General features: G+C 34.5%; 3 protein-coding genes across 3 annotated transcripts; 1 reads left to right on the top strand and 2 right to left on the bottom strand.

The window, feature by feature from the left end:
* Positions 1-228: 228 nt before the first annotated feature.
* Positions 229-8549, bottom strand: LOC107023621 (probable E3 ubiquitin-protein ligase ARI7). The gene is made up of 15 exons (XM_015224371.2): positions 8172-8549; positions 7097-7221; positions 6740-6845; positions 6539-6629; positions 5919-6091; positions 4980-5084; positions 4807-4895; positions 4356-4463; positions 3986-4076; positions 3768-3857; positions 3162-3209; positions 2278-2349; positions 2032-2131; positions 1800-1926; positions 229-796 (listed from the first exon to the last, which is right to left on the bottom strand). The coding sequence occupies exons 1-15, from the start codon at positions 8334-8336 to the stop codon at positions 634-636; spliced, it is 1653 nt and encodes a 550-aa protein (XP_015079857.1). The 5' UTR covers positions 8337-8549; the 3' UTR covers positions 229-633.
* Positions 8550-11806: 3257 nt separating this feature from the next.
* On the top strand, positions 11807-20497 carry LOC107023207 (lysine--tRNA ligase). The gene is given in 16 exon segments (XM_015223823.2): positions 11807-12059; positions 12610-12778; positions 12882-12975; positions 13064-13149; positions 14232-14341; positions 14416-14478; positions 14602-14727; positions 14828-15110; positions 15833-15929; positions 16007-16163; positions 17210-17353; positions 17449-17517; positions 17627-17770; positions 18412-18467; positions 20008-20081; positions 20233-20497. Coding segments are annotated over 16 exon segments (1818 nt in total). The 5' UTR covers positions 11807-11951; the 3' UTR covers positions 20271-20497.
* Positions 20498-21249: 752 nt separating this feature from the next.
* LOC107023056 (GDP-L-galactose phosphorylase 2-like) lies at positions 21250-24707 on the bottom strand. Its single transcript, XM_015223606.1, has 7 exons — positions 23932-24707; positions 23730-23839; positions 23562-23621; positions 22616-22858; positions 22339-22524; positions 21958-22206; positions 21250-21844 (listed from the first exon to the last, which is right to left on the bottom strand). Exons 1-7 carry the CDS (start codon positions 24053-24055, stop codon positions 21503-21505), a joined length of 1314 nt encoding a protein of 437 aa, XP_015079092.1. The 5' UTR covers positions 24056-24707; the 3' UTR covers positions 21250-21502.
* Positions 24708-26253: the final 1546 nt, after the last annotated feature.

Here is a 26253-nt window from a genome sequence, read left to right as displayed (position 1 = left end):
TTTTTTCTGTTTTACAAAGGCTAGTAGCTCTTAATGTTAATACAAAATATCATTTTGAGGATGACTGATAATACTTCATTGAGTTATTGAAAGATGATGATCAGTAATCTCTTTTTTTTCCCATGAAAATGGAAATCGCTATCAGGTAACAATACTGAGGCATGCTACTCAAATATGTCGAGAGGTTTATCTCAATAAGGCTAGGAATCTGTAACAACGGAGAGACGATAAGAGCGATTCCAAAAACAATAACATATATCATTATATACACACAAGGGAACATTATACACAAATCACAAGAACAACAGCACAGCTTTGTTTGCAGCTACTGACCCACCATCTCAGAAAGATGAGATGAGTTGAGTTGGGAATAGTTCTGCACCTAACTCTATCACGACTATTTACAACAGAACCATAAATTAAATTGACCCTTGAAGACGCACAAGAGCAAACTTCAGTTACAGGGGTCCTTTTTTACCTATACTGTTCTCTGACAATTGGTGGCTTCAATTAGAGAGGATCAACCTCTCTTGTTTTCGTATCGTTGAGTAGATTCTTTAACTTACCCATCTGAACATCATTTATCCCCCCAAAATCACAGTATAGATAGTGTTGTTCTGTTTGCTTTGGCCCTCACGTCTTAGTGGAGTTCTTGCCCCTACCTCCTCCTTTGCCCTTGCTGCTACCAGTTGTGTTCTTTGAGCTGGGTGCCTTACTACAAGCACCCTGGGAATCCACATCGGCAAGACCATTCTCCAGTGCTCTAACCAGATTTTCAAAGTAGTTTCGGGTGACACTGTTGCAATTTGAAAAAAAAAAACAGAGCTGTCATTTAAATGTTAAAATATCAATATGAACTATCAAGTGCAAAACCATCACATCTCTTCCACATATTTGAGAGGTCGACTGGCAGCTTAGGAACAATTATCCCGTGACATTTACAATGTGAAATCCTAGCTGTGTTTGGTACTCCTCCAATTTACACTAATCTGTGAACATACAGGCTGTCTTCTTCTTTTTTTCCATGGAAGTGGAGGTGTTGTTTGAATGGACGAGGCAGCAGTTTGGGGGGTTGAGTGTAGGGACAACATACAAAAAGTGTTTTCTGGTCAATTGAGGGTTTAAATGCAAATCCCAAATTAGAGGACAATTTTAGTGAAAAGATCACGAAAACAAAAAAGAATTTAAATTTAGGGCCCGTTTGGATGGGCTTAATAAAAGCAGCTTTAAAAAAGTACTTTTGAAAGTGCTGAAACTTATTTTTAAAATAAGCAGTTATGTGTTTGGATAAAAGTGCTGAAGTTGCTATGCCAAACGTGAAAAGGGAAAAATGGAAGAAAGAGATATTAGGGTTATGTTGTAATTTGGAGATTGTATAAAAATATTAAGGGCAAAAAGATAAAAATGTGGTCAACTTAAAACAGCTTATAAGCTAAAAAAAAAAAAGCACCCCTACCCCAACTTTTAACTTTTGGCTTAAAATAAGTTTTTTTTAGCTTAAAATAAGCTATTTTGAGTATTGCCAAACAGCTAAATAAGTCAAAAATCAGCTTTTAAGTCAGTTTGACCAGCTTTTAAGCTGAGCCAAACAGGCTCTTATGCATAACTCAAGATAAATAACTCTCAACATGAACAATTATATAACAAAGGAGTTAAAAGATTATTGTTTAGTGATACGCGATCTTCTAAACATTCAAGAAAAAACTGTGAAACTAGAACTCCTGGATTAATTCTGTATTGGCTCATAGAAAGGTACGCCCATACTTCATGCTTCTAGACAACAGTGCAAGAAAAATTACCTTGTTAAACCAGCGAGCTTTGTACGGAAATCATTGAAATCCTTAATCGGTCCTGCAGCATTAAGATAAGTTTGGAGTTCCTTTTCAGCACATTGATGAAGTCTTTCTAAACCAGCCTCTGCCTCACCTGTACAGATAAAATTTTGCATACAGAAAAGTAACAGAAGCATGAGATAAGTTTGCTGAAGATGATCAAAGAACAAGGCATACAGATGATGAGAACTGTAAATACCTTGTACGTACTCAAAAAACTGCCTTTTCGCTTTCTCATGTTCCGGTAGGTAGTATCCATATGCATAGGTCCATTTTAACACTCTCCTACATTCAACTATCTGCAAATTGTATAGTGGAACATACTTATAAAGAATATCTTATGGGATGGCTGTAAAAGGAAAAAAAAGATAAATCTGGCAAAGAGGATCAGTGCCCCTACTAATGTTTCATATAATGTATGTGTGAAGAAGATTTCAGTGTTCACCTGTTGCCAGGAATCTATAATGAATTTTAATTGTGACTCGGGTTGGGACTGTAATTCACTAAGCTTTTCAAGCTGCAGAATAAACCAGAAACTACGTTAAACACATATTTGAAGACATATCAAAAGGAAAAAGACAAAAGTAATGCCTGGCGAGATAACATAAGAGCAAAGAAAAAATAACTCATTTCCAGTAAGCAAATTCTTCAGCACCAACTTTCATAAAGAGCATTTACTCTTATTTTGTTATTTTTTTAGCCTGTGTATACTCTAAGGGTGGCAATTGAGTGGGTAGGGTAAAATTTGGGCAGGCCATAATGGGTCAAGACAACAAACAGGTCAAGACCCAACCCAACCCAAATCTGCTTGGGACAAAACGGGTGAGGTAATGGGTCATAAAACGGGTCAAGACCCAACCCGACACAATTTTTACCAAGTCTAATTGTTTTATTTGTTCTAAAATATTTTAGTACCTAGTAAAAAAAATCTATATTATGGCTATATATAACATATCAAATTTTAAAAAAAAATGTTTTGACAAGATTCCTCATGAGCCAATTTGGGTTACATATCAACCCAAAGGGTGAAATGGGCTGAGTTAATAAATGGGAGGGTCAATAAACCCGTCCAAAATTAAATGGGTTCTGCAGGTTGGATTGATATTGTCACACCTAGTATACTCTGTGCAGCAAAATCACAACCAAGCATAAAGTAAATTATTACATAAACCAAGGAGTAAAATTGCAATATGCACAGCCTAACAGCAAGCCAACTGTACCCTAGTTTCAAGTACAACAACATACCCAATATAGTCCCACAAAACTGAAAAAAATACCATAGTAGAAACAGTAAAGTGTGGTCTGTAAGCAACCACATATTATACTTACATGAACAGTTTGCATTTGATGCAGATCTGCCAGGGCTTTTTGCCTTGACTGCCATCAGGAAAATAAGGAATGTTAGCTTTATACAAAAAAGTGAACGGGAAATTTCAATTTTCACAAATTAGCACATGTTTCACATTACTCAAAAAGTATACAAAGTCAAACGGAACTTTCAATTTCACAATTTAATGCACATTTTACCATTTCCAAGATGTGTATAATCTGTTTCTAGAAAACAGTAGAAGATCATTTTTTGTACTCATTTTCATCCTCTAAATGTTGAAAGAATGAAACTACATTTTTAACTAATAAAAAAGATTAGAAGAGAGACCTCACAAGAGATACAAATCAATGGAATCAATCAGCAATCTCATTTTCTTGTCAATTATCAACAGTTCAAAAAGGGAAATGTAAATAAGCATATTCAATTCCAGTATCTACAAAGAGGAGAAGGGGAAAGAAGCAGCAAACAGGGTAACATATGACATAACCCAACCCGTCTGCTCACACTCCATAACGCTTCAACCCAATATTTGTGCAGCTTCAATAAGTACGGACAATACAAGCTCAAAAAAAACGAGATAGAGAGAGTATCCAACTTATCCATACCGATTGATTGGTTGCCCAACGCTCGTAGTAATGTGTGTATCTTTCCAGAGAGTTTTTGGCCATCTCCCTCCTCCTCTCAGATTCATCATACTATATGCAACAATGTATATAATATCAAATCAAATTGCATTCAGGATCAATAGTTACAATCCAAATTCAAAGATCAAGACGAAAAAGAATAAAATGCAAAGCAAATATGGGAAAACTGGAAAACTCACCACGCCCTCTTGCTTTGCTGACTCATAGCGGTTACACGCATAAAATCCACCAGTCCTTTCACCATGGTCTGACCATGCACCAAGACATAACCTATGGGATATCAAATAACACTATGAGTAAGGACCTTTTGGTAACCATATGAAATACTTCAAAATAAGTATATTCAGTATCTTCTACTTGAGCTTATATACCCAAAAAAATAATAATAATAAGTCCCTGAACCAGTGAATGCCCTAGAAAATATCCTTGACGAAATAATGCCCATGTTCACTCATAAATGTGTATCTTTTCCCTTGGTCTCGCATAGAGAGTGCATAGAAGGTAGTGAACTTCAAGAATGAGCAGTCTAATATAGGTGCAAAGTCTTACCAGCAGAACTCAAATTTACATGGTGGTGTACAAGTCATGTGCATACACCCTTGGTTCTTCTCGATTGGTCTCTTGCACTTTGGACAGGGCTTGGAATTAGCCAAGATCCTGAAATCACCAGAAAGGAAAAAGTTGGATGTAAACGAACTAATTTTATTTGGGATCCAACAAGTGTAAGATCTCTACCTATTAACCAAAAACTAGTTCAATCCACACTGTATTGAAATAACAAGAAACAACAACGACAACAACATACCCAGTGAAATAACAAGAAACACCAAATAAAAATTGATACAAATGAGTATTTTATACTTCTTGACAAAACCTTATGACCATTATAAAGTGTTGCAGACATAATATAAATAATCTTAACTAAGAATCATTCATGGAACACTAACAGAGATATGAAAAACAATATAAACAGACGATCAGTGTTAAGATGAATACTTACCAATTCATGTTCTCCGACTCAGCGCTGTTTTTCAAAATCCACTTTGACACTGTATCACAATCCACGGGCCGATGAGCCTCTTCTGTACACTGAAAGAAATAACGGTACAATAAGAACCAACACTTTCATGAACTAAAAAATGAAGTTAACACAAAAGTGAAAAGAAATCTCACATTCCAACAAAAACTAAAGGAACAACAGCAAGTAACATCATAGCTTCCACTTCCAAGATCATATTCTATTGCAGAATCACAACCTGGAGCAGGACACCATTTTGTCTACAGAAAACAAGAAAACAAACGTATCACACCTGCTAGCAAATAAGGCAACAAAGAACCCTTGCAACAAACAAAGCTCATGTCAATAAAATATGATATACAATAACCAATTCAAGTTGATAATTTAAGTACTCCAACATAAAAAAGATCCAGATAAGTCAGCAGAGACGGCCGCATTCATTAGTTAATTTCTAAATGTGAAAGGATATCCCTTATAGTATACATCATTAATAAAAAGGTTATGCAAAAAAACAGTAGTTTTTTCTTGAAGATCAACCAATCATCTGTACTATATGGCAGCTAGCAGCACAGGTTATGTACAAACATTTGTTTTTCTTGAATATCCTGTAGGCAATGAAGAAAAATGCAAAAGAAAGAAGGGAAGAAAAGGTTTTAAAAAAAGAGAGAGAGAGAACAGGAAAAGCAGAAATTTTTAAATGCGAGATAGAAGACCCAGAGACTTGTAGTTTTATGTAGTTATTTATCACCAAAAGTACTAAAGGACCAAAATACTGAACTTTAAAGCTATTCCTGGGTCTAATATCATAAATAATGGCATCCCCATTCCAATCCTTACGCAGGTCCTTTACTAGATTCACCTCACTTCTGCTGTACTCTGTTCCGCCATGTATATGTGTTTACAGATGTATAAAAGACGCACAGGAAAGAAAATCTCAGACCTGCGGATATATATAATTCAGAAGAATATGTGACGAATCATATGCAGCAAAATGTTACTTCTTCAACAGTTCGATCAAACAATTATGGGTAGCATAATCAATCTACACTGTACAAGTCCTCAATAACATCAAACTGACAGCACTTGGCACCAACCTTTCTATTGTCCTCGATGTAGGATCTAAGAAGGTAACGATAGTACTTCTCCTTATCTTCACCAGATGTCAATGTATCAATCATATCTTGACCAATGGCAACATCGCATGATGGGTCAGGACATCGCAGCGTCAAGCATCCAGGGCCATCATTGATGGATGTGGTAATGTAAGCTGCCAGAACAAAAACAAAAACCCTTAAACAAGAAAATAAAAGGCATGGCAGGTAAAAGACAACCAAAATTCTTCTATAAAATTTGAACTGAATAAGATACTGATGGAGAGTTCTCCCTTCATGATGCTGCACAAGAACCCTCATTGGTTACCATTTAAGCTTCAGTATTCATAAAACAGTAACAAGGGTCAAGGATTTGCATGTCCAGATGAATTACCACTTCCTTCCTTTTTTTTCTTTTTTTTCTTCTTCTTTTTTTTTTGGCTTTTTAAATAAAAATAAAAATTGATGGATTGCACTTTCCAATAGAGAAGGATTTTTACCCTAAATAAACTGAACTCAAATATTGGATAAATTACGTCCAAGAATATCAAATTAGACATTTCTTTCAAGTTCAGAGTAAAGCAGAACTATATCTCCGGCCAAAGCTCCAAGAAGAAACAAACCTTTCCAGCAAGTAGTACAAAAAGGATGACCACACCCGAGGGATATTATGTCAGCAGGAAGGAAGTTGTCAAAGCAAATCCCACACACCACCTGCCGAGAATTTAGATAGATTCAGGCCACCAGAGAGAGACAGCAGCACAAATAAATGCTATAACGGCTAAGAAGTGAATCAGTTTCCGGTAACAAAGTAGAGAACTTACATCTATAACTCTTGAAAGAGAGACAACAGGCTTCTCCAACAAGCCGGCAGACTTGCGCACTCTTTCTTCATCAGCAAACCACTCCTCATGCACCTTGTTCACACTCCTACGATCATCATTGTTTATTACTCTTTTAGAAACAAGTCAAACAAAAGGAAAACCAAATCCGCTTTAACTCATATACAAGTAGAAAGCACAAGAACATAATGTGATAGCATTGCACAATTCACATTTCCAAAGATGCTCATCAAGTGAAAGCTACAGACGAAAAAATATCTCAATCCAAGTAATAGCACCCAGCAGCACTCAGAATAACTATTAACTCCTATGGTCGAAAGGGGGAAAAGATCAGGTTACCAGTTATAACGTCGAAGTAATATACAGGCAGCTTCTCTTGATATGGAGAGAAGAGTAGAAATTGTCGTCATATCCTCCTCCTGTCGCTGACGTATATCTTCTTCTTTCAAGACAGTATAATTTTTCTGCAAATTGCAAAGGCATTGTGTGAATCTAAAATCGACTAGGATTTAATGACAAAGAAAAATTTGAAATCAAAAAGCATTGAATGAACAGTTAAAATGGGAATTCTCACGGAGAGGATCTAAATTAAGAGAAGTCCACTTGTATCACATCAAAGAGTTAACTAGCAGAGAAAATCAACACTAGCTCAAGAGAAGCCCCTTTGTAGCACATTGAAGTTATCTCTAGCTAAAAACATAGATGTCCCAAAAAGCAAGCAAGTAAAGAATACTGACACAGCAACTCACTAATCATTATAATTCGGACAAACTTTTCACTTCTGCTATGACCCTATACATCATATACTAACATCTTTAAAAAGTTTTCACATTGCCCCAGAATTCAGTTACATATCAGGACTCGTCAAATTCACAACCCCATCAATCAAGATCATCTCTTTTTCACCACTTGGTGTCTTCCCACAGTTAAGACAAGAAAGGTTGGTGATTTTTCCAGTCACACCCGCAATTATTCTATCCTTATACAGAAGGGATGCAAAAAGGCAACCAAATCAAAATCAAAAGACCCCAATTCCAATGAACCACTCAGCTGAATTATACAGCTCTACATACACAACAGTTTCTGAAGCTTACAACTCACAATAAATACTCATAAACAATAAAACTATTCTATCCCTATATGCAACTATATGCAATGGATACAAAAAAGGCGCAGTCTTTGTATTAAAATTCACTTCAAAATTCACACCCAAATCAAAATCAAAACCAAACACCCCAATTCCAATGAACCATCCAACTGAATTGTACAGCTTTACATATAACAGTTTCTGAAGGTGACAACTTACAAAAAGTAAAGTAGAATGAAGCAGACCAAAGAAAACAGGGATGTACATAAGAGTATTCACCTCCAACTAATTCAAGATCAATAAATGGTAGAAATAGTTGTTGAGTACCTGCATACGACTAACAGCTTGTTCATCGGAATCATCGGTTTCATTACCCATGAAATCATAATCAGCAACATCAGCATCGCTATCTGCCGCATCACCGTCACTGTAGAAATCCTCATCTACCGACTCCATATCATTAGCATCGTGCATATCATCTTCTGAATCCATCAAGTAGAGATTATCAATCACCAAAACTACAGCTGAAAATTGTTGCTTGAAACCCTAAAAGACCAAATAACACGAATTAGCTCAACTTGGAAAAGTAAAATTGGGGAAAAAAAGTAGGTTGTTGATTATGATGTGGGCAAAAGGGAAGAATAGAGATTGAGTTTATTTATTTTGTGTATATATATAATGTTTTTCAAAGGGAACAGTTGTAAGTATTGTCCAAAGGAATTTGTGGTTTTAGATTTTAAGAGAATTTAGGAAGTTCGGTGATTTTCTAATTGCCATGGAAAAAGGTTTATATAGCAATTCAAATTATGATTAACATGGAAAAAATATATTTTAATGTTTTAAAATTATCATATTAGTTTGTTTTTTTAACGACAAGGGAAATCTACCGCAACTCAAATTAGGATTATCATGAAAAAAATAAATTCTAAGATTTTTAAATTGTTATATTAGTTTTTATTTTTAAAAAAATCCGTAATCGCTACTCTTTTAGGATGCGCACAGGATAAAATTCTCGCTCTTATGCAATAGAGTGCAAATCACATGGGAGAGGTAACCCACACTAGGCAAGCCCGACACAACGAACTCGACCCAAGTTTGCTGGCAAGGAATTTCGAACTAGAGACCTCCAACGTGGAAGTCCTAAGTCCAATCTCTGGACTTTACCTAAGGATATATTTATTTTTCTAATATAGTGTATATTACAAATTGAAGAAATTATACGAGATAAGATTTATATAAATTCAAATTATGATTACTATATACGAATAAATTATAAGGTTTAAGAAGTGTTATAATGATTACTTTACGTTTTTAAATTTAAATTCTTGATGTATGAATTTTCTTGTGTAAAGCCTTGACGTTTGTAAGTTTTAAATTAAGATGTTTTTTTTTGTTTCTAGTAGTTGTAGTATTTTATTTTATTTTTGTAGTTTTTTATCCTTTGATTTTTATTACAATTGGATATCTCGTTGATTTTTATTACAATTGGATATCTCTTGTACCTTAATTGTCATATTATTTTGGTATAATTATTATTTAGAATGTTTTGTTATGCTTTTACAGATGTTTATTCTTTTTTCTAAATTATTTTTTTATATTATTTTTCTTTGAGATAAAAATCTAGCATAAATAATTACTCTCTATTTTTTTTGTGAAATGACACTAATAAGTTAATTTTATATTTAAAAGAAAATAAAATCTTAGTGTTTCTAATACGGGACATGTTATATCTTTTTATAATAAAAATAATAAAATTCTACTATCTTCTTTTCAGTTAGTAAAACTCTACTTCACGTATTATTTTCTCTTTTTGCCGTAAAAAAATTATCTATATTTATTATTAGTCAATTTTCCGGGTATGTTCAAAAACCTTTAAAAAGGAGATGATGAATTATTGAATATCATTTTTGTTCAATTTTAATTTTAAAATTATATTGAGTTGATTATTGAAGGTATTTAATTCATATATACTTATAATTTTCTCGTAATTTAAAAAAAAAATCAATCACTAGTTTTACATGTTATGCACTTTATATATATATATATATATATATGAATATAAGAGACTTTGATGACTCATTTAGTTTGAAACAAATCATTTCAGAATTAGTCATTTTGAGATTTTATTATTCCACTTAAAATTTGAGATAAAAATAACACTACAATTACAAAAAAAAAACTAATCTTAAATATGTTTTTCTACAATTAAGACGCGTGGAAGATATTTAAATATCACGTAAGTTAAAAAGGTGTATAAAATTACAAAGCTAAAAAAATGGATTTAAGGATAATAAGACTTTAATTTAGTTAAGATGTGTCTCTGAGATTTCACTCATAATCTAGGGTGTATTAGTTCCGAGTCAAAAAAAAACATTGATGGACTTGATATTTTATAGATGGCACTTAATTCATTCATAAACTTTAATACGACTTGAAAAATCTGTCATATATTATTTTATCGTAAATATGAATTGTCAATCTCTTGACACATATTTATTTATTAATGAAGTTTCGATTATCTATATTTTACGTGATTTACATAATATTTTTCCTTAATTTAAATTTGATCAAAGTTATTCTCCACTGACTCATATCAAATTATTGTTCGATTTATTATCTGCACAAATCCTAGAATTATGAAGAATATATTTATCCTTTTTGATATTTATGCATATAGATGACATGTCGGAGTCAATGGGGGCGATAGAATATTTGGTTTGGTCACTAAAAAATGCAAGGATGAAATACTTACATCAAAAGGCCTTTAATTGCTAAAACGAATATTATTTGTGTCATCCACAAAAAAGTTTTTGAACTTTAGTTCTTATTTATTGACTTATGAGGGACTTCACTTTAAAAGAAAAAATTGTAGTTACAGACAAAGGATCGAGGGGCAAGCTTCTGGGTCAAGTTTCAAGGACTTGTATCTATTCGAAGCTTATCTTTTACTTTAATAGCAGATATCAGGTCTTTAAGCATGTTAGCTCACAAATTTATTTTCAATATTATTATCATTTTTTTTATATAAAAAAATAGGAGCTACACAAGTTCTCATTAGATCTCGATTGTTTTTAATAACTACTTCGATTCATCTAAGTCTTTGAGTAACACCAGTAGCTCTTCAACAAGATGACACGGTCCAAATGTTGCACCCTGGACGGTGAACGTTCAGTAGCCAAAAGCATTACTTATATACATTTTCTTTTCAATTCTTCGAATATAATAATAGGTGAGTTGAATTTTATTGTGATCAAATTTATTTATTTTTTTTAAAAAAACATATTACCACATTAAAATAAGATAATAAAGTAAGAATAAGAAAAAATGTACACCATACTCCAATCTCAGCACTGAATAACGTGATTATTTGATGAATAGATGAATTTTTAGACTGACTTCTTAAAATAAAAAGGATTGACTTTCATCTGAAATTTATAATACAACATAAGTAGAAGGTTGGAACTAATGGGGCTCAAACCTTTAACACTACGATGACCGTTTGACCTAACTTTAAAAATAAGCTTATTTTAATAATATTTTTAGAAAGTATTTTTTTCTAGAAAAAACATTTGGTAAAAATCTATATGTGCTCAACCAATGAGTTTTTAAAAACATTTTTGAACAATAATATTATATTCGATCACAGTTTTAAAATGTTCAAAAATATTTATCATAAAAGCATTTTTAGATTTAAAAAAATATATATTTTTAGTCTTGAAAAATAACTTTTGATATTTCCTAAAACTTACTTTGTTTCTATTAACTTAGCCAAAACACCACAATAATTTATTAATGTTTATAAATAAGTTATTTAATTTATTTGAATCAAAATTAAAATTTATGTTATTTAATAAAACAAAAAAAAAAAACTTTAAACGTTTTATTTTTGGATGACAAAAATTAAAATAAATTAAAGAATGTATTAAATTAAAATAAATAAGATATAACAAAGGGTTTTTTCCTTTAATCTAAAGTTAGGTGCTGCACAAATACGCTAAAACCCTAGCCTCCATATCCATTTCTCTTTCAGCTCTACACTCTGCCTCTGTTTTTACAGTTACACTTGCACCAAAAAATTGTCGGCTGCTCCGGTCGCCGCCGTCAGCAATGGGGAAATCAGAAAAAAAGCCAGCCTCTCAGCCCCAGAAAGCGGAGAAGAAGCCAGCTGCTCAGTCACAGAAGAATTCTGCAGCCGATGATGACATGGATCCAACGGTGACTCTGCTTTTCCCTTTTCTATTTCTTGTTAAAGATAATTTTTTTTTGGGTGTAATTAATCAATCATGTGTAAGTGTTGGATTGATAAAGAGCTGGGATAAAATTCAAAAGTTTTTGGGATATTTTTCAGGAAAGGACCCTTTTCTTCTGTGTAGATGTTTTGGTTTTTTTGGGTGTAGTTAATTTGGTTTATGTTAGTTTGTATGCTTTTCCGTATGAAATTTTGGGGGCATTAAGGCAAAGGCGCCATTTTTTTTCTCTGGTTGTATTTCTCTCTCTCGTCAGAGTAATGGGGAAGTCGGAGAGCATTCTGTAGCCGACTACGAAATGAATCCAAGTGTGACTCTATACATGTGTATTTCTTCATTTGGTGTAATTTAAGATTTTTTGGGGTGTAATTTACAAGAATGATAAGGGAAAGCTACACTTTTTGCTGATGTTTTCCAGTATAAATAGTTGTGAGTTATGTCCAAGGTTTAAATTGATCAACAGATAGAGAGTTGGCGTAAAAGTAATTTTTTTTGTGACTGGTTTTTCTGGATTGCAGCAATACTTTGAAAATAGGCTGAAAGCACTTGCAGCTGAGAAGGAAAATGGGCAGAACCCTTACCCACACAAATTCCAAGGGGAAAACCATATGTCTATCCCTAAATTTGTCAATAAATACGGAGTTTTAGAGAGTGGAGTTCATTCCGAAGATGAAGTGTCCTTGACTGGTAAATTTTACAGCATTTTGAGCTTACTTTCTTGATCAATTTAATTTTTGCATTTTTTGTCAAAAATAAATAAATTTGCATCAATGATTGTTTTTTTCTATAGGAAGGATAATGAACAAACGTGCCTCTTCTGCAAAGCTTCTTTTCTATGATTTACATGGTGAAGGTGCCAAAGTTCAAGTCATGACAAGTGCAAGGTGGTTCTATTACTCTTATCATTTTATTGTTTGTGAGAAATAGAATTTTCTTTTCACTGAGAATTATTATGTCCTTGTATATTTGCAGAGATTCTGTGTTGAATGAAGAAGACTTCATTAAATTTCATTCTGGTGTGAAGCGTGGCGATATTGTAGGGATTACTGGATGTCCAGGTGTGGGATTCTTATTTCCTGTTAGTTTAGTGACAGTCGTTATCTGTGGTAGTGTTGGTCTTGGCGGTGTACAAATAAGTTCTATTAGAAGAGAAATGTTACTCTCAGTCTCACTCCATCACGTACTTGAACACCATTAATTAATTCAGGGGAAAGGAACTGAAAACACAATGTTTATGTATTTTATTGGATTGGTGTACTGCAGCAGATTGAATGGTTAAGATTTGCATGTGAAGTTATGGTCATATTTAATACCATAACAGCTATTCAGCTATCCAAATGAAAGATTTGATGATTCATGTCTTATCTGGCAGTTAACTGCATTTACCCGACCTTTTCTCTTCACACCACTTACTGCATGGATTCTAATTTAATTCATATTTAAGTTGATCATTTCTTGATCCTCGACTCTGAAGCTTTTATTTGAATTCAAATTTAATTGATGATGTTTTTGACTTTTTTCCTGACCACATAATTTTTTTGAAAGAGGAGGTTGATCAGCTGTTAGAGACGGGATACAGTTAATTGTCTTTTTATATTTGATTTTCAAAAAGTAAAATCTGGAGAATTATTTGACAAAGCAGAAAAATTTTTGAAAAAAAATGGACAACAAATAGAGAAGTGGCATAAGATTCTTATAGAAAATACACAAGTTTCAAGCTCTCATAGTAAGGAAGAGGAATGATAAAAGGCCGGGAATTAGTAAAAATGGAGGTCGAGAGAATAGATGCATGCATTTGTAAGTAGAAAAGAAAACATCGGGCTTAATTGGCAGGTGCATGAAAGAAAATAATATCTACTTATACCATTACATTTATTAGACCATGATTATCAGAGGTGACCTTTGTCAAGCTGTCTCCTAAAGGGGCAGTGATATCCATGTTGAATACAAAACATGTTCTTCGATTTGCGTGCATTTTGGCTTCTTGGTTTTGCCATAGTGTCTTACCTCAAGTATTGTGCAATTGCCAGGGTGAATATCTTTATTTTGATGGTGTAGTTTATGCAAAGATCTCATGAGATGATAATAATGATGTTTGGTTTGGTAACATATTTCTAATTCTTCCTACCTCATTCATCAGGTAAGAGTAAAAGGGGAGAGCTGAGTATTTTTCCCAAATCATTCACAGTGTTATCTCACTGTCTTCATATGATGCCACGGCAGAAAGGTGCCCAGACAGAGACAGCTAAGGTCAGCGAATTTTGTTTTAAATTATGTCTAATACCAGTCTCAGTTTGATTGAACTATATCTAATTGTGCTGCAGAATTCTGAAGCATGGGTCCCCGGAAGTGGCCGCAATCCAGATTCGTATGTGTTAAAGGATCAGGTATCTTATGCCTCTCAATTTTTTCAGAATTTTTTTCTTTCAAGTGCCTTACTTTCATCATATTTCCTTTAAAAGATTTTATGCCTCTGATGTGATCTTGTGGTTCATTTGTTCTCTGTCCAGGAAACACGATATAGACAGCGTTATTTGGATTTGATGCTGAACTTAGAGGTCCGCCACATATTTAAAACCCGTGCAAAGATCATAACTTTTATTCGAAGCTTTCTTGATAACCGTGACTTCCTAGAGGTTGGTGTTTATAAAGCTGTTTTACTTTGCCTTTGTTTGGTTGATATTATGATCTTAGCTTGAATAGAACTAGTAAAATATATAATTGTATTTGTAACAGGTAGAGACCCCCATGATGAACATGATTGCTGGTGGGGCAGCTGCACGTCCATTTGTGACCCACCACAATGATTTGAATATGAGGCTTTTCATGCGTATTGCTCCTGAACTCTATCTTAAAGAGCTGGTTGTTGGTGGCTTGGATCGTGTCTATGAGATTGGGAAACAATTTAGAAACGAGGGAATTGACTTGACGCACAATCCTGAATTCACCACTTGCGAGTTTTATATGGCATATGCAGATTACAATGATTTGATGGAGCTAACTGAAAATATGCTAAGTGGTAAGTAACCAAAATATTTGGATCCAAATGTTGTGGGGGAAGCTTATGTATATTTAATCTTTTCATGATATTTATTCTTTTATTTTATATCTTACTGACCATACATGAACAGGGATGGTGAAGGAACTTACAGGTGGCTATATAATCAAGTATCATGCGAAAGGGTTGGAGAGTGACCCAATTGAAATTGACTTCACNTATCTATTAAACTGAAAAATCCATATGAAAGTAAATTAAATATAATTGTTAGTCCAAAATATAATAACCAAATCAAAGTAATGTACTGTCACCAAATTATTTCTCTTTGCATCAACAAGATGCATGAATTCAAAATAAAAACAGAACATGCAGATTAGAATTTCTTGAGTGATTATTCTATATAACCAAAATGATATAAATACGAGAAGATAGAAATTCTAAAATTCAAGCATTCCATCTACTAGTTTGTAAGGAAAAAAAACATACCTCAAGGCTCTAGTACAGGAAATTAACTTGATTCCAAGCTTTCCAGAAGATTGATAGCCACAATTTATCGTGAAACTCGATATAACAAGAAATCCCCAAAATTGATTTGGAAAACTACCGCTACCGTTTATCCACGAAATGAAATTTTAATCCATTCATTGTCTTCCTGTGTTTTTGTTCTTTCACGCCTCCTCTTCGTCCACAAATTACCGATCGAAAATGGAACTAATTTTATATTACTGACCATACATGAACAGGGATGGTGAAGGAACTTACAGGTGGCTATATAATCAAGTAACATGCGAAAGGGTTGGAGAGTGACCCAATTGAAATTGACTTCAATCCTCCCTTCAGGTTTGGGAGCTTTTCTGGTTTGTCATGTTTTGGTTTAGTTTACAAGGCACTAAGATACTTATGCGTTGCTTCTGCAGACGGATTGATATGGTAGAGGAATTGGAGAAGATTGCAAACTTGAATATACCCAAGGATCTCTCAAGTGATGAAACTAACAAATATCTCATAGATGCTTGTGCGAAGTTTGAGATCAGATGTGCTCCATCTCTAACAACAACTAGATTACTTGATAAAGTAAAATTTCTTTCAGATATCTTCCGGATAGCCAATTTTTACATATGCAAAGCTTAGAAAGTGACAATGGCGGCTCCAATTTTTTTTTTACAGTGAAAGGTGAAAGGGGTGAAAGGGTTTAGCCTTTTAGATATCTTAGGAAATTAGAATTGCTTAGCAGATTTAGCCTTTCAGTTTTAAGTTAATAACAAAGTGACGTCGTTTAAAGAAAGGGATGGGTCAAGTCACGTTTTAATATAAAATCGTTACTGTCCGTAACGTTTATTAAGTTAACGGCGTTAATTTTTTTTNTGGTAGAGGAATTGGAGAAGATTGCAAACTTGAATATACCCAAGGATCTCTCAAGTGATGAAACCAACAAATATCTCATAGATGCTTGTGCGAAGTTTGAGATCAGATGTCCTCCACCTCTAACAACAACTAGATTACTTGATAAAGTGAATTTTCTTTCAGATATCTTCCGGATAGCCAATTTTTACATATGCAATCTAGAAACTTGCTTTTCCTGCTGATCCCCTTTTCTTTTGTATTGTCGCGCACTACCCTCTAGCGATATTGCAATGTGTGAGAAATTTTTTCAGTTTCTGGGCTTTGTGTTCTTCTGTTCTCTCCACAAGCAGTACTACATGAGGCAACAAAAAGGCTACTGTAAAGAGGAGGGTGGAGGGTAATAGAGGCAAATGTGAGAATAAAGAGGAAAGAAATATAGATGAATAGGGTTGCTAGCGTTTTAGAGCTATATTAGTGTGAAATCTGTAGTTTGTGTGTCATTTGATCTATAACATGTGTTATTGCCAATAAATCTCATTGTTGATTGTTAAATTGGTTTAGAATCAATTGCTGTTTGTCTGCTTTTCGGCATGTAACATTATAAATTGTTTAATGTTTGGTCCCATTTCTGCATTTATTGGTGATACCTCTTCAAAAAAACATGTACTAACAGGAATCAAGTGTTCTCATTCCTTTGGTGCTGTTGGTTACAGTTTTTTGCCTAAGCAGCTTTATGACGTTGGCACTAAGTCTCCCTTCATTTTCTGTGAATTTAGCTTGTGGGACACTTTCTGGAGGAGACATGTGTTAACCCTACTTTCATTATCAACCATCCAGAGATAATGAGTCCTTTGGCAAAGTGGCACAGATCGAAACCAGGCCTGACAGAACGTTTTGAACTGTTTATAAACAAACATGAAGTATGCATTCTTTCAAATCTTTCAAAGTTCAAACTCTATATTACCATCACAACACATGTTGTAATGTGCTTCTTCTCTGTTAAATAACTTGACAGCTCTGTAATGCATACACCGAGTTGAATGACCCTGTTGTCCAACGCCAGCGCTTTGCTGATCAACTCAAGGTATTTGTGGGAAGTGTGCAACTTGACTTGGTGGTTGTTTGTGTTCATCTTGTTGTATCATTTTGATTATGTGCAACTACTTAATTAGGCATAATTAATGTCAATTCAGGACCGACAATCAGGTGATGATGAAGCTATGGCACTGGATGAGAACTTTTGCACCGCTCTTGAATATGGATTACCTCCTACTGGTGGTTGGGGATTGGGTATTGACCGACTTGCAATGTTGTTGACAGATTCACAGAACATCAAGGTTTGTGCCTTCACTTATTTACTGAGGAAGAAATGACCACTTAGTTCCAAATGGGCGAGGGAATGGCCTGTTGTCTTCCTGATTCCTACATTGTCTTCATCAATCTTCACCTCATTAGATAGCTTTTGAGGTTAATTTAGGCATTTTCTTAGCATGGTATAAGAGCCAGAGCAAAACTAATCCATGTTCTTGGTTTATCCAATGTTGGGCAATCATGTTGTGTTGTCCGTGTTCCAGATGTTCATCTCCTATGCATCTGGGTTAATTACAATATCTTACATTTTTTTTAAAAAAAAAATGGAATGCCTAGTTATACAATTTTAGCAATTCTTACCTCATGATCTAGCTTTGGGGTTTTTTGTTAGACTCGAGGTTATTTTATTTTAACTATGATGAAATGACCATTCATTTCCAATCAATTTCTCTGGTGTTCTGTTTGGCATTCATTTCTAAATGATGGATGGAGGAGGGCATTCATGGAAGAGCCCACAAAGGCTGGTCTTCTACGAATTTAGTGTTGTCTCAGCATTCCCAACTCTCATTTTCTTGTCACTTCCTTTATGAGAAAGCTAGTGTTTCGTATTATTTTAGTTAGATAGTGAAATCGATTTTTCTTTCCCTTGTTATAATTTTTTCTACAGGAAGTTCTTCTCTTTCCAGCCATGAAGCCACAGGATGAGCCAACTTCCAAGGAAAGGTAAAGATTTCCTCCTTTCTTTTCTTTGAGTGATATACACCGTTAGTAGTGTTTGCTGTCAGATGGTTAGGATTAAGGTTTGTCTTGGATTGTGCTGACAGCCAGCTGACTGATTTAGCTGTCCCAAAAAAGGGGGAAAACTAGCGAACTGATTGATCTTCAAATCAATATCTAGTCTTTGTGGGTAGAGTTTGTACTTGGCATCCAAGGGTGTAGCCTAGTGGAAATTTGAAGTGGGTTGACAACCATGTGGTCTCAGCTTCAATTCCCAGAGGAGACGAAAAAAACTAGGTTTCTTTTTTCATCTATCCGGATCTTGATGGATAGAGTCACTTGGTACTTGTGCATTGGCAGAAGTCGGGAAACAGACTATTGCCCAACGACTAGGACTCGTGTCGGAAGAGCTTGGAGATAGCAGGTAATTAGTTGTGGTGCGCGCACACTGGCTGGGCACCACAGTTATAAAAGAGTTACTTTGTACTTGTACTGATGGAAGGATGTATGTCCTCGGCGGAATAGTCGATGAGCATCAAAGCTGCCCTAGACACCACTATCATAAAACAGTAAATAATGTCCATGATAATAAATATTGACTAAGCAGTGGCCTATTTTTGGGGGATATTTTTTAAAACAGTTTACTATGTTCTTCGGTGGGGTTAATCTTGGTTTCTGCTTAGCTGTAGGAAACACATATATTTGCTTGTAAATATAATTTATGATGTTATGTTTTACCTTAAGATTAAGCTGCCAGTGAAGCCTATGTTTAAAACTCTCATACATATTTTTTAAAATTATATTTTGTGAAGTTGAATCCTTATTTAGCAGAATAATATTGAAAACCAATAAAGAGGAATAGGTGATGCTGCTTTGCTAGCTGAATTGTGATTAGTAGCACATGTTTTGAAAGAAGCTTGAGGATATTTCTTAAAAGAGTGGGTTACATGATTTGCATTGTTAACTGGGAAGGGGTTAGTGGAAAATTTTACGTCTTTTACATGGAATAAATTGGATAATGCCCAGAATTGTGGTTGGGTGTTTGCTTGGCCTGGAGTGAGAGCTGTATAAGAAAAGCCTATAAAAATCCAAAGGGCCCGTGCCCCGTGCCCCGTGTTGCACAGTTCAGAGTACCTGTTTCTTCTTTGCAGCACGATTCAAGCCACAAAATCCTTTATTTCCTTGTATGATAATGGATGATTGGGAAAGAACAAAATAGGTGGTGTTTTGCAGGGGTTGCTTTTTCAAGACATAATCTAAGTTAACTTGCTGTTACCTTGTTTGTTTTTTTTTTATAAAAAAGTTAAAAGTCTGTTACCTTGGTATTCTTGGTGGAAAGTAGAATAAACATGAACTTAAGACGGATTTCACAGGGTTTTTTACGTCTGTTGCATCTGTGGAAAAGGATATTGTTTCGTCATTCTACGGTCTAAAAAGCAGATGCTGCAAAAATGAAAGCTTCTAGACAGCTTTCATGTGCTTTTCCTTTCAAGCTATTTTAGAAATTACATCACACTTATCATTGAGCTCTCTTTTCTGCATTCAGCAATAAAAAACCTCAGGAGGAAACCAAGCCTCAGGATGGACAAGCCAAACCTCAGGATGAACTTACAATGAAAGGTAGATAAATCTGGAAGATATGCCTGTCCTTTTATTTTCTTCTACTGTCGGAGCATTTTCATTTTTGCCTCTGCTTGTAAACAAAGCTTAGTTCTATTGATGTTTGTCTTTGGGGGAGAACTGCCTCTTACTTGTTTTTACATTGCTACAGATGTGGAAAAGCAGATTTCCGACATCAAAATGAACTGAATCAGATCATAGATATATTGGACGCTGAGTTCCTGCTGCTCCTGGAGTACCATTTTTGTTATACCTTTTTTTTCTTTTACTATTTAATTAATGGTAATTGTCTATTGTTATGGCAAATGCTATCTTTAATTTGTTAGTATCAGAAACTTTACTCGTATACTTATGAATATGGTTGTATCAGTCAAAATACTTTTACATGTATTCATTTATGCTCTCTATTCCTTTCATGTCTTTTGTTCCAGTTGTGCTTTGCTTATCCTCACTGATGAGAGGAGGTTAAGCATACTGTTACTGTAATTTCTAACATGAAAAATCAATTCTAAAAGAAAAATTAGGTTATAGTGAAATATATTTATAAATTTATAGTGAATGCTTGTCATACCAATTTCTCATATTAGCTGTCTATTTTCTCTTTTACACATCCTGGAATAAGATGGGTAATTTAGTAATTTATCCACTCCTAAAAAAAAAAATTTTGGAGCTTTATAAGCTTGTTTAGGTTTTCAAAAAACAATAATTGTAGGGGTAAAATGGAGATTATTATTTAATTTTGTCTTGGTTTGGTAGATGGTCAACTAATTTGAGACAATGACAATTAATATGGGATGAAGTGAGTGTTTATCTTTCTATTCGTTGTATTTTAATTTTAATTAAAAAAGTTGCATGTTTATGATTCAAAACAACTTTTATAAGTGGTTTAGTTATTTCCATAATTTCAGACTAATTACAGTAAAGTTGGGAACAACTTTTTAGACAATTAAGTCTAAAGTTTGGTCAAATTTGTTTTCTTCTGTAAGTGGTGCAGTTTCCTCAGAGCAACATATTTAGCCTATTGGTCTGCAGTTTGTGCAACTTTAATATTTTGTAGCCTACATAGGGAAGTGCTAGTGAGAGTGATAATTCTACTTCCTGCTCAAATACATATACAAAGGCACTATCATCATTCAAGTGGAAGCAATTATACATCAAAAGCACAAAGTTTGAGAATAAATAGGGAAATCAAACTTATATTAGTATTGTCTTTAATTAGAAACAGCATACATAGAACATGGCTTATACCAGAAAAAAGCAATAATACACAAGGTTCAATTCACAGAGGAACAGACCAGATTTCATCAAATACATTGAACATGGTTTTGCCTTATTTAAGTGATATTTCACAAGGGCAGCTAGACATGGAAATTCATGAAATAATAACATGCGATAAACACCAGAGCTGGGCCGTGAAAACCCTAGGCGGGAACCATGGTACTATGGGTGTTGAGACCATCAATCTCCTCCATGGGCTGTGGAGGTGTGACATCTAGATCCTCAGGAGAACCATCAGTGGCGTCCTCGTTCTCTTCAACACTGAGACTAATGGCTTCAAAGATGAGAGCAGTCACTTCTTGGAACCTTGCTTCAGAGAGTGAGACCTCTGCGAGAAGCCTCCATGCATTTGCCTCAGTTGCACCCTCATAATCCTCCTTCCTCTTCAAGACCATGTGTCCACTAATCTCCCAAACAGCAGGATTGACTTGGGTGTCGAGGAGTTCAGCGCTGACCTCTCCAAGAGCTTGTTTCTCTGCATAGCACTGTTCCAATCCACCAAAATACATGTAAGTTAGAAAAGTGATCAATTGTTGGGAACTGCTAATAATTAAGCAATCCCAAAGTAGTTGTAAAAATGTGGTTCAAAGAGTCACACCTGTGGGAGAAGGAATATCCTTTTTCCTGAATCGGAGATAAGGACATTGTAAGGGATGTTGTTCTCCTGCAGACAAATGCAAGAATCTGAGACAACATCGGCCAAATCCTCCAAAGTATTTCCACCCTCAAAGACAAGACCTCGAACTGGGTAATTCAGCATCTCCGATATCTTCACTCCAGCATCAGTGACAGTTATCTTCTGAGTTGGGGCCTTCTCAATGGGGAATTGCACAGCCAAGAAATAAGCCTGAAGAGAGCAACAATAATGAAAGTGAGTTCCTTCTTCGTTATTAAAGTCTCAGTAGTCAGCACTAGAGCAAACAAATAGAACTGAAAATTCCAAAACCATGTCAATTATGGGAAGTGTCGTAGACTCTACCTGGAAGTGAAGATGGTTGATGGTGGCAAATGCACCCAAGCTGTTGTAACCCAATCGGAAGTAAGGGTTTGCTGCTTCGGCAGCCATGTGCAGTGCAAGCAGGAAGCTGTCCCTGTCAATCCTCTGGGGAAGGCATTCAAGGACCTTAGGGATCAAAAGCACGTGTCCGTACTCAATGGGACTGACCTGTTGCATTGAAAACCAATAAACTCATTAATCACTGTCACGACGTACCAAAAAGGTTCCAGTATATGTGCAAAACTAACTAAGAACATACATTGATGGCAACGACACTTGGAGATTTCTCAGGATCAATTGGCGCATCTGGATAGAGCTGGACTTCATCTTCCTCACTTGCTTCAAACTGAAAGAGCAACTCTTCCTGTCCAACCTTGGTGAAGTTGAACTTGCTTCCATCAAAAGGCTGCAGCACCTTATCAACTCGAAACTCAGTTGGCCTCTTCTTGAGGTGCCTTCCCTCATTCAGTTGAGCAACGAAACCATATTCTCCAGGAATCACCTATAACCATTTATCTCAAATTAAATTGCCGATTCACAAATGAAGTATCCTTTCTTCACATCAATCAAAATCAGTAAGTCTCCAAAGCAACAACTTGAAAAGCAAGCGCTGAGCAATAGCACAACACTCATTTCAAATTTGCCACACACCGACAAAAAACGCTAGCCACTCTACATAACATCAATTTACTATGTAATAGTAAGACATAAAATGAGTACATCTTCGTCAACCTTAGTCTCTAAAGGTAAGAATTGGTTCAACGCTATATATCACTTGCGGATCATAATCAATAACCAAGTTAACCTCCAAAAGACATTACCCTAGTTTCCAGAATCACAAGACCTTATACCGTTTCAAAATTTCCCTATTCACTTCCTGTTATTATAGTCTTCCCTCCATCTATGTTTTACTCTTCTACTATACTAAAAACAATATGTCCACTTTTACTTGTCCAGTTTGACAAATCAAGAGATAATATTCCACTTTGTTGTACCTATTTACCTTTTAATAAATTGGTAAGGGATGTGCCGAGTCAAACAAGGACGGAGAGATTATTATCTTTTGCAACTTCTAATAGTCACCCTAGATAGATTTTGCCAAGACAGCATTTCTAAACCAAGTCTATCTAACTGGTAATAACTAAAGCAGAACATGTAGGCATCAAATACAGTACCACAAACCAGAAGAGAGAAGAAAAAAATACCTTGGTTTCGCAAGCAGTGACATCATAGCGAAAGAGGCCTTTCTGCTGACGATCCTCCCACTGCACATCAAAATTGACCAAAAAAGTGAGTAATCAAATCAAAATATCCCAAAATTGGCGATTTTAAAATAACAAAACAGTAACCAAAATAAGAAGCTTCGCACTTACTTCCCCAAGAACAAGGGATTCCAGAAAGTCGATCGGAGATTCCTTTGTTTCATCGGCAACAGACTTGCCGTAGCACAAATTTTTGAAACCATACAGTGGCAGCTTTGAACCTTCAACAGTACAAACACATAACAACAAAATCAATATTCTGCTAAATCAGCTTTAGTTGAACAAACAATTGGGAAAAGGGAGTATACAGTACCTGGAAGGCAGCAATTCCTGAGGCAATTCCGGCCACAACCAGAACCACGAGCACCAATTTCATCAGCCTCATCCTTTTGAAAGTTAGAAACAAGCGTAGGAACCCTCTTAATTTTGAGCATCATCTTTACTTCTTTTAGTGTGTTTTCTTCGAATAATCAATAGAATACTAGATACAACTGTACGTAATAAGCTAGAGATCTATAGTAAGTATAACTATATCTAGTAGGAGAAGGAGAGGAAAGAACCGCCGCCGGCAAGGAAGAGGAGGTCGGAAGGACTACCACCTTCAGAAGGCAAAGCGCCACGTCCACCGTGCGGCGCAGGGTTAGTAGCTGTTACAGAACCCTTACGACGTACTGCTGGAACATGTAAAAGTGGTCGGCGGTTTACTTTGTGTATAGCCGTGATGTCTACAACTTGTTAAACTGGGCTTTACCCTCAAAACTGCAAAATACAATAACCCCTTCTCCTCTTAAACCCAACACTAAAATTCCAAGATTCTTGTGATGGGGTCTCTGTTTTTGTTGATAGATTGCAACTATCGAAGAAAAAAAAAAGAAATTTGGTTGTTGTTGTTGATGATAAAGGAGAAGAGCAGAGAGATGTGGGTATTTATATTAGAAAATTGTAGAAGGGATAATGGAGGATTGGAAAATTGTGGCTGTGGGTTTGCCAATGGGGTAGAGTAAGATAATGGCGCTTTGCTACTGTATGTGAACCGATACAAATGGAGTCTCTCGAAGATGTAAAACGAGGCTACAAGGCCAATCGCAAACAGGTTTTATAGCACGCTGAACAAGTAAAAATAACGTATAATTTTATAAATGAATTTTGAAAAGTAAACTTACTTTTGAATACAATAAATATAATTTTGCGATATAATTTAAGTTAAGCGATAAGACGCTATAATTTGTCTTTCAATTTTTTTTTTTTACCATATAATAATTACAATAACAAGAAATAATATAAACGCATTATTTGATAGGCTCGATTCAGGATAATATAAATTGCATTGTGTGATAGTCTTAATTCAAAAGATATTGAGAAATTAAAATAACTTTTGAGATAATTAATATTATAAATAACATGAAATAAAATTAATTCGTTTTTCTCTTAATTAAAATATTTTGAGATAACTTTAGAAAAAACAAAAATTAATGTAAGACACAAGAATAATATCATATATTATTTTCTTCGTTCTTTTAGTTTTTATAATATTTTTTAAAGTCAAACAATAAAATTTTAACTAATATTTATGGTGTATTTTTTTTAATCATATTAATAAATAAAGAATTATAATTTATAATTATTTCTTGTATTATGTTTTAATATTAAATTTTTAATTTAAAATATTAAATTAATAAAATTTAATTTAATTAAACTTTAAATAACAATTAAAAAGAAACTAAAGAAATAGCATAATAATTTTTTAATAAGATGGTGTCGATCAAAATTGAACGTTGATAAACAAAAATGTCCTTATTCGATTGGTACACTTTAAAATTATCCCAGAAATTATAAAAATAACATATGATCGCACATGTATTTAATGGTTTTTACCTTTACACATCTTCCAATAAAAATTTTCACAATTTCCATTGTACTAGACTTTTTGTAGATTTTTATATGATTTAATGTAATTTTCGAGCCATAAATACAAATATATAGTTCTACAAAATTGTTACCCCTTTATATATCAAGAATACTTTAAAAAATAAGTTTTTTGTTTTCTCGTTTGATATTTAGAGTTTACATTAGAGTCTCGATTAAATTAGAATCGCACATTTCAATATTCATTCGAAGATGACGCTCCCAGTAGGATTTTCTCCATAATTAGGGTACAAACCTAAAACTCTTTCGCCAGTAAACCATAACCCATCAATATACATATACATATAAATACGCCTATACAAAGAATTGTACGTATTCAATTTTTAAAATACTTTGATTATATAGTGCACTACAATTTCCCATTATTTCAAGTGGCTGTGGTTTGTTAATGGGTAGAAGTTGAAGGACTAGTGGTCCTCTCTATGCCAATGTATTTGGTCCCAAATTTGGTGATATTCAAACAACGACATTATATTATTTTGTGCGGTCCTTGTTCTCTTTTCGATACCTTTTAATAAATTAAATAACGATTGCGAGTCATTTTCTATTCTGATTTTTCTTTTAAATTGAGTGGTTTAAAATTAATAGTTTGATTTTTCTTTTGTCATGGGTGGTTCGAGCTAAATGAGTTAAAGGGCGATCAAATTATTTTAATAAATAGATATCAAGGTTGCATGTAGGACTTTGACTGTACGTGGATGTCACTATT

Source organism: Solanum pennellii, chromosome 6 (assembly GCF_001406875.1).
Source record: "Solanum pennellii chromosome 6, SPENNV200".
Classification (NCBI taxonomy): domain Eukaryota; kingdom Viridiplantae; phylum Streptophyta; class Magnoliopsida; order Solanales; family Solanaceae; genus Solanum; species Solanum pennellii.
Note: the sequence above shows the minus strand (reverse complement) of the source record. Positions and strands in the feature narration are given on the sequence as shown.